Source organism: Pseudorasbora parva, chromosome 7 (genome assembly GCF_024679245.1).
Source record: "Pseudorasbora parva isolate DD20220531a chromosome 7, ASM2467924v1, whole genome shotgun sequence".
In the NCBI taxonomy this organism is placed as follows: Eukaryota; Metazoa; Chordata; class Actinopteri; order Cypriniformes; family Gobionidae; genus Pseudorasbora; species Pseudorasbora parva.
Window position 1 is genome coordinate 37,336,270 of NC_090178.1, and position 12,779 is coordinate 37,349,048.

General features: G+C 41.7%; 1 protein-coding gene across 2 annotated transcripts in view; it reads left to right on the top strand.

Annotated features, from left to right (window-relative positions):
- dnah5 (dynein, axonemal, heavy chain 5) overlaps positions 1 to 12,779 on the top strand; it is a 192,315-nt gene that overhangs the window by 44,817 nt on the left and 134,719 nt on the right. Inside the window, exons 17-24 of one of the 2 annotated variants that reach the window (XM_067449223.1) lie at positions 912 to 1,083; positions 1,457 to 1,602; positions 2,223 to 2,391; positions 2,836 to 3,084; positions 4,040 to 4,236; positions 4,692 to 4,785; positions 5,259 to 5,398; positions 6,253 to 6,454. In XM_067449223.1, coding sequence (XP_067305324.1) covers positions 912 to 1,083; positions 1,457 to 1,602; positions 2,223 to 2,391; positions 2,836 to 3,084; positions 4,040 to 4,236; positions 4,692 to 4,785; positions 5,259 to 5,398; positions 6,253 to 6,454 — 1,369 coding nt within the window. The remainder of the gene's footprint in view (positions 1 to 911; positions 1,084 to 1,456; positions 1,603 to 2,222; positions 2,392 to 2,835; positions 3,085 to 4,039; positions 4,237 to 4,691; positions 4,786 to 5,258; positions 5,399 to 6,252; positions 6,455 to 12,779) is intronic. The other variant, XM_067449224.1, reaches the window with a different exon arrangement.

Below are 12,779 nucleotides of genomic sequence, written 5' to 3' on the forward strand. Positions count from 1 at the left end.
CTACACATTAAATCTGTAAATTATTGAAAACAATAAACATAACTCTTTCAAAAAATTATGCAGTTTTACTACAGTATTTTAAATAGGTTAAACTAATATATAAACTCAATAATTACATTTACAGCAATGAAATGTTAATTTTTATTGCAATGCACTTAAATTCATTAAAGTTCATGCATCTAATTTCATGTTGATTAAAAAAAGTCTACTGACAATGTCTGACATGAACAACATTTCAACAATTACAAATATTAAAATACAAATATTACTACTACATCACAATTCTTGAGTTTATTTGAAGCTCGTTGGGCATTGAATAGAGTGCGTAGGGTACTAGGAAACATCTCAAACGGGTCCGTTTATGTTGCATGGTTTATGGAAGCAAGGTTTCGGAGGTGTTAGACCCAGGCACTCAGCGCTCATTAACCCCGGCGAGAGCAGCCTTAACTCGGCTCGTCCTTCTGATGACTGCCGCTGCCTGGCAGAAGCCCCTCCCATGACGCAAATTTGCGTCTGTTGTGTAGTGAATGAAGCGAATGGATTCAAAATGTTTATGCGTCCAACTTCGCACGAATAGCACTAATTGTTCGCGTCACTCGCGTCTGGTATGAACGCAGCATAACTGTTATGTGTCCTAAACCGGAACTGAGATACCGTCAACCGGAAGTATCGGGTGTCATGGCGACGCCCACTAAGACTTGCAGGAAAGTTGTAGATAATGTTTATGTAAAAATGCTTATCTCCATTCACATTTTGTACTAGATTGCAATTCAATCAATTTAATTCAAATATTGATCTATGTGTTTGTTCAAACCATTTAAGTAAACCCACCAGGTTAGTGTTACCTATACTAACAAGGTAAATGTCTCTTTTTGTGTGTGCGCTTTTGCCTTGTACGTTCCCTGCCTCAGGTGATGGTGACAGAGAATTCCAGGGTGAGGTCTAAGATCCTGCCAGCATTTGAACAGCTGCTCATGCCACATGTTGCTAAAGTAGATGAGTCCATCCTGCCCGGGCTGACCATCCTCAATTGGACCTCCTTAAACATAGAGAAATACCTTAATCAAATCACTGCTGCACTTGGTGAGAGACTCTACTTTACATCTGATTTCCCTGACCACATCAGTAGCAGACACTACAGTAAATGGCCACAAGTATGTCAATAGCCAGACACCCCATATATACTTGATTGACATTCATTTCAAGTCTACTTGCATTAATTGGAAGCTGGCCCCTCAAGTGCTGCTATAACAGCGTCTACTCTTCTCGGAAGGCTTATTATTTTATGTGGGAACATGCCTGCCAGGGTTTGCTCCCATTTAGACACAAGCATCAGTGTGAACAAAAGGATGTCCATAAACTTCCGTCCTTGTAGTGTAAATAAAATGCTTGCTTGTACATGTGGCCTGTATAATTAGATATCTGAAATTAATGGGTTCTTTCTTCTGGTTCACAGACAACCTTGAACTTCTGCTGCACAGAGTGAATGACCTGGTGGAGTTTAGAATCAATGCTGTTCTGCAGGAAATGAGTACGGCTACGCTGTGTGTGTTGCCTGACGATGAGCCATGCACCTGCGAGGAGTTTGTTCAGACCACCAAGGTACACACAATACAAATGCATTCATAGCAACATGTGGCTATTTTTTCAAAGGATAGTGAGGCTAAACGATTTTCGATTTAGGTTTCTCAGAAAACAACAATTACACAAGATGGTTATTGTGTATGAATTTTGTATGAAGTACGATGTGATTCATACCACCCCTAAATATGACACTCATTGGGGTGTAAGCAGAATCCAAGAAATTGTATGAATTTATACAAATTAGACATCAATTCGTCAAAACAGAGTTTCAAATTCCCATGAGGGTATGTTGGGCTCTCAATACCAATTTCAATACAGTGTTTTTGTTCACTTTCAATCCTCCGTTATTAACATAAGGTTTGTTTTTAGAAGTGTACACTTTTTTTGTCAGAATGCAGATCATTTTTAGGGAAACCTGGTCATGACACTAAACTGAATCAGTACTCCTGGTAATCTACAAAGACTCACATTTTAGTATTGACATGGTACCAAAGTACCAGTACTCTTGACATTCCAGCACTATTGTCTTTTTTTGGTGTCTTGCTATTACATTTTTGTTAAACCTAATTTCATGTTGTGACTAGACCAGCAAAGTTTTCTGACTGAAGAAATAATCAAGCTGATCATTCTCATTTTAGGAGCTTTGCATCAAAGGAGCCCAAATGTTGCATACAAAAAGCTCATTGGTGGAAGAGGCAGCCAATGAGCTGATTAATATGTTACTGGAGTTTGAGCAGAAAGAGGAAGAAGAGAGAAACCGTGATGAAAGCAGGACAGAGAGTAAAGTGGAACAGATGGACAGTGATGGTAAGAACTGCTGTTGATCATCCATGCAGATTGCTCTACTCATTACCTGGCTTTTTCCTAACAATATTTAACAATATAGAATGCCATTAATTATGTCAAATACATTAAATACATTTAATAAAAAATGCTCAATTTGAAGAATTAAGGTATGCAGAGATTTCGTTAATCCGTACTGCCCAATAATCACATTTCATGACTCAACCGATAGCCACTAAATATGGCTGATCTCACGGACCAATCAATAAGCTGATTACTGAAGGTTTAACATCATCAAATTACTATCGAGAGAGAGAGAGAGAGAGAGAGAGAGAGAGAGAGAGAGAGAGAGAGAGAGAGAGAGAGGTTTTTTTTTTTTTTTTACTACAATATAATGGTTGATATCATTAATAATAAGTCATTTTGTGTAAAACTGAATACACCATGTTCTGTTTTATTTATTCAAAGAAGAGGAGGAATATAAATCAGAGGGCCGTCTCTTGTCACGTAGCACCATGGCCCCTAGCGTTGGCCCCTCTTCCCCACTGGTGAGAAAGAAGAAAAAGAGGGATCTGATGAAAGTGATGGAGGAGGAGGCAAAGGAGCTGCTTTCTCATTTTAACCATCGGAATGTGGATGCATTACTGCGCCTCACCCGTAACACACTGGAGACTCTGCGCAAGCGCATCCACGCAACATCACTGATGCAATTTCTTGGTTTGTTGTTTTTCTGTTGATACTTTAGTAAAAGTTCATTCCAATTAGGGTTTAGATTAAGTCAAAAATGATTTACTTAAAGGAACTGTATGTAAGAAATGTATTTCAATTAATCATAAATTGGCCCTGATATGTTACTAGACATTAAGAAATTCTGTTCATTGCAGATACTTATATCACTGACAACAGTAGTCCGGCCAGGATAATGTCATTTAAAAGTTGCTGTTGAGGCCCTCAACTGAAGTTAATGTTGACATGTTGTGTTTTGGCCTGAAGCTCCGCCCTCCACCTGTATCTACCAATCACGAAGTCAGTAGTGTTTCGACATCTGGGTTGCCAGCTCTGCTCTAGTTACCACAGCTGCAGCTACAAACGTTCCTGCTGATCCTGCAGCCTATCTGGCAACCTCGAGTCAGGAGGGAGGGGGAGAGGGGATACACCTGCAGTACCAGTTTTAGCCACAATCTTACATACACTTCCTTTAATGTGCACTCACATTGGCAAAATTTCACGTGCAAAAAACAAACAAAAAAACAATTTCTATTGTCTATTGTCAATCCCGTAGTAAAGCTCAAACAAAAGTCACTTTCAAACCATGCAGGGTTTTTTTCTTGTTTGGCAGTGGCTATTTGCACTAAGTGCAAATAGCAATAGATTTTATGTACACTAAGAGAAAATAGCTATTTACACTAAATGTTGTAAACACTTTTTCAATGTTGTTTGGCCCAACCAGGCATTGTCAGACAGAGCTAGTGCAAATCACACGTGCAAACAAGACTTGGTGTAAAAGACACTGTTTTTGTTTTACTTTTTTGCCCACGTAAATCGAAATTAATAATGTTGCAAAGCAATGAAAAATGCACATTAATCATTTTTTTTCCAAGCACAAAGTTTCATATAATCACTTGGTTAATCAACTCCAACTAATTTTAAATAAATTTCACTTCTCATGCAGCAGAAGCAGATTCCCCCAGTCGGCAGAAGGGAAGTGGGCCACAGCCCATCTTTAAGGCTGGAGTGTGTTTAACCATCCCCAACATCATTATGGTTCCAGGGCTAGATGAGGTTCAGCAAGCCTTGAACAGAGCTGTGGACTATGTGGTCAGTGTCAGTAAAGGAGTTGGACAGTGGAGCAAAGAGAGAATTTCCAAGGTTATTATTTTTTTTATTTCAATGTCTTTTTTGTTGCACTTTGGTATACAAAGACACTATTCTCTTCCACGTCTATTTGTGCTTAAAGGAACAATTTGTAAAATATGTAAGATTAAAATATAGGCAAAAACCACTAGAGCAATGTATATATATATATATATATATATATATATAAATTCAACCTTCAAAACCCTGTTTCACTTGAAAATGTTACATTATAAAAGTAAAATGGGTCTCAAATGTTATTTTATGCAGCCTATTATACCTTACCTAGGATTGTATTCACCATATACTTTGTAATTATTTAGTTTCCTTGAACTGGTGTGAACTTAAAAGTTAAAAATGAGAGAAATATCAAATATATGCAGTTCTTATTTAAGTGTAATGTATGCAAAATGTCAGAATTTTTATTTATAAATAAATATACATTTTTAGTTGTATTTTTATTGTCACAGCGGAAAATGAGTGAGAGACGCATGGCCGCTCTGAAACAGAACAAAGAAGAGAGTGAATCAGAAGACGGCGACTCAACCTATCGCAGCTTTGCCGGTACAACTTTTCCTCACCCTCTGTAATTACACAGCTCAGCAGAGCAAGTTAAGAACCAACATATCTTTGGTCAGTTTAAAAAATGTCTTTATAATGGCTGAAAACTAAAGTTATGGATGTGTAAACATCTCCAACCATTTGATAAATGAAAGGGAGATACAGTTAATGAATGAATCGTAATCTTATCCACATCCTTTATTCTCTCTCTATTGCTTGCTCTCAGAATAGGGAAACCGACACAAAATTGACTGAGTACACCACTGCCACAACAGCATACCTCTGCCAAGCACCTCAGCTTGTAAATCTTTCCTTCTCTTAAAATAGATTTGAGATAAAGGGTCCTTCATAGAACTGGTTCATAGGCGAAAAGACACTATTACTGATTTCAGAGGTATTCTTCTCATACAGCTCCTCTCTGTTCTAGTGTATTAACTTTAATGACTCTTCTTTGTGTATTTGTTTTCCTCCTGAAGGCAGTACCTCAGATATATCGGCATCTGCAAACCAGGCCTTTCCCATCCATACCAAGAACTACCACAAAAGCATCTCTGAGAACAAAGAGATTGTCAAGTTGGTCTCTGTGCTTAGTACATCCATCAACTCTTTCAAGAAGGTTTGAATTTTTGTTGTTCTAATTTATTTTTCTATTTCAGGACAATGTCCCAGACTATTATTAATCAATTTACCAGAGATTTGCCCATGAACCAAAATTATTGAAATAGTATTTATTGAGGCAAAAAAGAGTAATCCCACTGAATGTAAAATTCTGGATTGAATAAAAGATCTGCAGCAATTACTGTGTGTCAATTAAGGCAAAACCAGAAGTCCATCCTCTGATCTAAAACAGAGCTTCACCTCTAAAATAACATATTTTTGTAGTGGAGACTCAATATTAGCACTTTTACAAAAATATGAGCTCCACATATCTTCTTTTAACCACTCTCCAATGCCATGACCCATATAGACTTCTATTGTAAGTGTATTGTTGTAATACTTTAAAATGAAAAACAAAAGATCTGCACTCACTTGTGTCTTCTTAATTCATTATTTTCAGTAATCATGATTTACTGAAGAAGACTGATTGCCAGTGTTTGATTAATCTATATGTGCTTTGATGCATATTGAAGTAAAAAAAAAAGGAAAGACAAAAAAGAGTAATTAAGAAGACACAAGAAAAGAGCAATTTTCATTTGAAAGTATTCCATTTCATCAGTACCATTAACACAAATTATTTCATTTTTCAGAATTCACAGCACGCTAGAGGTGTTTAATTTGAATGGAGCTTTCTTTTAAGGCATATAAAACATAGTTATTATTTGCAAGTCAGAAATACTGTATGATTGTCCCATTGGAACTATATGTAGAAAGCCCTTGCTGAATATGTTTGCTTCATTTGGTTGTGTTTATAATGTGACGTGATATTGTCCGATGTGTAATGTGTGATGCTTGTCATGTACTGTTATACAGGAAATAATGAACGCTTTGGATCGCTTTAGCCTCTATCACCACATCTGGAAGAAAGATAGAGAGGAAACCATCCAGAAATTTATCCAGGGGAACCCTCTTCTTTCTGAATTTGAGTCTCAGATCCTGTACTACAGAGATCTGGAGCTAGAGATCAATGCAGAGCCTGAGTTTATCTCAGTAGGAGCTCTGGCACTATATACAGGTAAACAGACTCTAAATCTGTGGAAACTAAGGGCCAAATTTACTAAACAGGGCAAGTTAGTGTCAGCGCACAATTCCATAAAAAGCACAGAGAGGAGTGGAAAGTTCTGCGCGTGATCTACAAAACAACAGACACAGCCAAGAGCAGCCAAATTAGTGTCTGGTTTAAAGCATGCTTTTTTTTAGGGGGTAGCAATATCAAGTAAATTGACGAGTGCAAAACTTCGTAAATTAACTTACATGATTCATTTAGATAATCTCCTTCCATAAATGTTGTGTCTGAAAGGAAAACTCCAGTTCATATGAAATAAGGTCAGCCCAAAAAAATACCCTGTCCCTGCATTTTCAGCACAAATTGTTCACTCTGTGTCTTTGCTAAATACTGAAAGTAGTTTTTTTAATGCCAAAAAACAGTATGGGTTGGCACAAGCTGTTAGTAAATCTGGCCCCAAGTGTTCTAAAAGTGATAAAGAGCTTAGCAGACAATTTATTATTTACAAGCCGTTTATTAAAATGGCTAAGGAGAGTTCTTCAATTCAAGGAACATGTTTAATATTACTGTATTTTATAATATAATTTCATTTAGAATGATTATTATGGTACCACTTTAGTTTGGGGTCCAATTCTTACTATTACCTACTTGCTTATTATTAGCATGCATATTACTAGGATATTGGCTGTTTATTAATACTTATAAAGCACATATTAATGCCTTATTCTGCACAAAATTATTATTCATCCTTAATAAATGAATACTTAACACTTAAAATGTAACAACTACATCACTAACTTAGTAGCTACCTCATGTCCAGAGGAGAACTTAAACCCAGACTGAGCCTAGTTTCTCCCAAGGTTTTTTTTTATTTATTCTGACCCTGAAAGAGTTTTGGTTCCTTGCCACCATCGCCTTTGACTTTTGGCTTGCTCAGTTGGGGACACTTAAATTTTAAATACTATATTACCAGTCTGCCCACATTGACACTATATGATAATTGAAATTAGTTGGATAACATCAGCATTTTCTTCAGAGCAACTGTACAGCCGAATCAAATTATGTTGCATTGTTGTCCTGTTAACACTGTGAAGCTGCTTTGAATAAAATAGCATTGTAAAAAGTTTTTGTCTCATGTGGATGAAAGACAACTCCCAGAACGCACTTGCTTCGCTGCCCACCACTCCCAAAGCCACCGCTACTGGATATCTGGATCACTTCACTTTCCAGCCACGTTCATTTTCATAAAATCAGTTCAGTTATAGAACAGGCACTACAATTAAAATTGAATATGAGTCACGACACAAACGCTGCAGGAGTCAGATTGCATTCATCACTAGAGCTGAGGTAAGCGTGGGCACGGCAATCATTCACAGCACGTGTTCAGTCTGGTGCATTTTCAGTTCAGGCCTTTGAAAGCTTAACTTTTCATAACTATCATTCAAATAAAATCCCGGGTTTCTACTGATACAAAGCCATATGCTAAATCAATGAAGTAACCCTTCAAAGTCCCAGTGAACCGGAAATAGCAAGTGAGTTTTCTTCAGTGCTGTGACATATTTACAAGTTGTTCCACATGTTCCACACCCGTAAGACCTCCATTCATCTTCAGAACACAGTTTAAGATATTTAATATTTAGTCAGAGAGATTCTGTCTCTCCATTGAAAACGTATGTGTCAGGATACACACACTGGACAAGGTTAGGGTGAATACACAAGACGTTTATTGAACCACAGGGCAGGGAGTGGAGCGTGAATGGATAGATGAATATGGATCAGTCTTATGGAGATATGTGGAGATAATGGCAGGATGCACAGAGACAACGGTGGATGAACTTAGACGATGGTGAGAGACTTGAGACACGAAGGAAACTCTGGACACAGGTAATCGCTGGGGAACAGGTAATCGCTGGAGTATGGGTAATTGCTGGAGAACAGGTAAGTGGGTCTTTCCTAGTTTGAGGTGAGACGCTGACTGAGGGTGAGTGCTGGGATTATATGGGGATCTGTGATGAGGTGACGAGATGCAGGTGTGACTGATTAGTACTCAGGTGACTGTGAATGCTGAGTGCAGGAGGTGAGAGAGTCTGACAGATCTGTGCCGCAGACGGATGTCCCGGGTGGAGAGCCAGACAAGTTGTCCCGGATGGTAAGTTGGAGCCTCTTGCCGTCGTCTGTCTGTGAGCAGGGTGTGTCTGCGCACTGCCCGCTAAAGAGCCTCGTCTCAGACCCTCTCGCTTTACCGGAGCCAGTGATTGACAGAATGAACATCAGAAGGTTCACCAGACCAGGGAAACAGAGGGGGTTGAAAACCAAGGATACACTGGAAGGGCGTGAGACCGGTGGTGGGTTGACAAAGTGAGTTTTGGGCATATTCGTTCCAGGCGATGAACTGGTTCCAGGTGTTCTGGTTGCGCTCCTGCACCTTCCTCTCCGTCTGTCCATTAGCTTGGGGGTGATAGCCAGACGTCAGACTAACTGTGACCCCCAGGAGGTTGAAGAATGCCTTCCATACGCGGGAGATAAACTGGGGACCACGATCAGAGACGATGTCTTCTGGGATACCAAAGTTACGGAAAACTTGAGTGAACAATGCTTCGGGCGTCTCCATTGCGGTGGGAAGTCCTTTCAGGGGAATTAATTTACATGCCTTGGAGAATCTATTAACTATGAGGAGAATACACGTATTACTGTCAGAGGAAGGACGGCGGAGCAGGTTCAAGGCGAGTGGTCTCATCCAACTGACTGTCGAAATCCCACCGGATGGGATTGAGGAAGACACTGGAAGGAAAAATGGGTTCGGGAGTTTCAACTACATCGGAGGGAGTGTAGAGTCGAGACAGCACATCTGCACGTATATTCTTGGAGCATGGATGATAGGAGATGTGGAAATTGAAACGAGTGAAGAACAAAGCCCACCGGACTTGATGGGAATTGAATCGTTTAGCCTCTTTAAGGTACTGAAGATTCTTGTGGTTGGTGAGCACTACGAAGGGATGATGTGCTCCTTCCAACCAGTGTCTCCATTCTTCCAGCGCGAGCTTGATGGCAAGTAGCTCCCAGTTGCCGAAGTCGTAATTCTGCTCCGCCGGGGACAACTTTCTGGAAAAGAAGTCACATGGAAGAAGCTTGGCTACATTCTCCTGCTGCTGCGATAAGATGGCTCCAACTCCGGTGGTTGACCCAAAAAACATTGTTCGGGTCGGGGTGGCACAGGAGCGGAGCAGAAGTAAAGGCTTTCTTCAGGGTCTGGATCACCTTCTCAGCCTCTGGATTCCAGGCTAGAGTTTCAGTTTACCCTTGAGGAGGTTAGTAAGAGGTGCAGTGAGCAGGCTGTAGTCTTGAATAAACTGTCGATAGAAATTCGAGAAACCTAGGAAGCATTGCAATTCCTTGACTGTCGTAGGAGTGGGCCAGGAAGTGATAGCGGCAACCTTCCCCTCGTCCATCGAGACAGCTTGGGCACTTACATTATAACCCAGGAACTGTATGGAGGATTGGTGAAAGTTGCACTTCTCAGCCTTCAGATACAAGGAGTACTTGCAGAGTCGTTGGAGAACTTCGGAGACATGGCGGCGATGTTCGGCCATATTACGAGAATAAATGAGGATGTCATCGATGTAAATGAGTACGAAGTGATGGAGAAAGTCTCAGAACACCTCATTCATGAAGTCTTGGAAGATGGACGGTGCATTGACCAGGCCATAGGGCATTACAAGATATTCGTAGTGCCCCAAGGGAGTAATGAAAGCCATCTTCTTCTCGTCTCCTTCTTGGATACGAATTAGATTATAAGCACAGTGCAGGTCTAACTTAGAAAACACGGTGGCCCCACGCAGATGCTCGAGGGCGGCTGGAACGAGGGGAAGAGGATACCTAAACTTCTTGGTTCTCTTTTAAAAGAGCTCGGTAATCGATGCATGGACGTATACCTGCATCTTTCTTAGCCACAAAGAAGAAGCTGCAAGCAGCAGGAGACGTGGGATGTCGAATGTAACCTTGTTTGAGAGCCTCAGCGATGTACTCTTCCATGGCCTTCTGTTCAGGGATGGAGAGTGGGTATACATGACCGCGGGATACTGGCTCACCTGGTTCCAGGTCTATGGCGCAGTCCCATGGTCGGTGTGGTGGTAACTCTGAGGCTCGCTTCAGGCAGAAGACGTCTGAGTAGGGCTTGTAACAGGCGGGAATGTCGACGGACCGTTTCTCAAGGGGACTTTCAATCGTCGTTGAATTCACAGAAATAGACTTAGGAGAGGGACGAGGAGATCTTGGTAGTTGAGGAACACAGGAGTGAAAACAGCTGGAGCCCCAGTTCAGAACGTCTCCGTTGCACCAGGAGACCTCAGGATGATGTTGAATGAGCCAGGGGAGACCCAGGATGACCGCCGCCGTAGAGCCGTCCAGAACCAGAGGAGAGAATATTTCTTCATGCAGGCAGCCTACTAGCAGGATGACTGATTTCACTTGACGGTTAACACAGCCACAGTTCAAGTTTTTCCCAGTTATGGACTTAACTTTGTATGGGGTTGGCGAGCGGACAGTGGCATGTTTTAGCTGCCTGCAGAGGTCGATGGAGATGAAGTTAATGGCTGACCCAGAGTCGATGAGTGCCGTGACTATAACAGAGCATTCAGCAGCAATCAATGTCACATTGGTAGACAGTGGAGAGAAAGTAACAGAGGGACTTGTCACAGAACTCACCAAGAGATGTGGAGGATGGATGGAGCACACCTTGATATAATGATCATTTGCTCCACAATATAGACAGAGGTTCTGGGTCAGCCGTCGAGCTTGCTCAGAGGGAGATAGACGTGAATGATCGATTTGCATACTCTCTGGTTCTGGCAGCGGCGATCTCTCTGTCTGGAGGGGCTGGTGAGTAGACTGCAACCGGGATAACTCGGAATAACAACCTTGAGCGCGACGATCCACTCGAATGGATACTTGAATGAATTTCTCTAACCCCAGGGAATCATCGTAAATAGCAAGCTGAATACGAAGGGCGGGATTGAGGCCTTGACGATACATAGTGATCAGTGCTCTCTCTTTCCATCCGCTTGCGGCAGCTAGTATTCTGAAAGTGAGGGCATATTCAGCAACTGAAGACGTGCCTTGACGTAGATGGTATAATCGCTCACCCACAGACAAATCACCCGGAACACGGCCAAACACTTCCTTGAAGTGGGAGATGAAACTCGGGAGGGAACTAGTGGCGACACCAGTTTTATACCAGATTGTCTCCGCCCATTGGAGCGCACGACCGGACAACTGTGAAATGATGAAGGAGATTTTGGACCATTCCGTTGGGAAGAGTTGTGGCTGCGCTTCGAGAGCGAGAGAGCACTGGAGAAGAAACCCGTTGCAGTCCTCCTCCAGACCAGAGAAGGGCGCTGGTTTGACCATGGGACCGGCAATACAGACAGGTGAAGAAAGGGTGGTGGTAGCGGTGACAGAGGTGACAGTGGTGTTTGTTGTTGCCCTGGCTTCAGTCAACTCTTGCCAGAGAGTGTCTGCAGGTTCTTAAAATGGATCACAGAGACCCAGATCCATCTTCGGTCTAGGTCTCACCTTCTGACAGGATACACACACTGGACAAGGTTAGGGTGAATACACAAGACGTTTATTGAACCACAGAGCAGGGAGTGGAGCGTGAATGGATAGATGAATATGGATCAGTCTTACGGAGATATGTGAAGATATTGGATGTACAGGATGCACAGAGACAACGGTGGATGAACTCAGACGATGGTGAGAGACTTGATACACGAAGGAAACTCTGGACACAGGTAATCGCTGGGGAACAGGTAATCGCTGGAGTATGGGTAATCGCTGGAGAACAGGTAAAGCCTAGTTCACACTGCCCGATTTTTGCCCCGATTTTGAGTCGCCGACAGGTTTTGCGAAATCGCCGACAAATGCCCAAGATCACAGGCAAATTGGTGCTCGTGCACGCGAGTGACAATCACCCAGTGTGAATAATCAAAGACGCGATTAGAGAGAATCGCCGACGAGTCGCCGACGCCTGTGAGATATTTGGCATGCTAAATATCTAGACCTGTCGGCGATTCAATCTCCTGCTGTGTGAACAACGTTCTGACTGAAAATTACATCGGCGATGACCGACAGCCAATGAGAGAGTGAGATACAGGGCAGCAGGACGTTCAGGGGGGAGTTATAGAGCAGAATATCAGTATTTTAATAGATATATTTACAATTCTATCAAACAGAAACAAAGGCCAAACATTTGCACATCCAGCCACAGCAGCAGCACATTACAAAATTGTTTATTTACCTCAAACTGTCTTTGCAGAACACAATCCTGGCTCCCTCT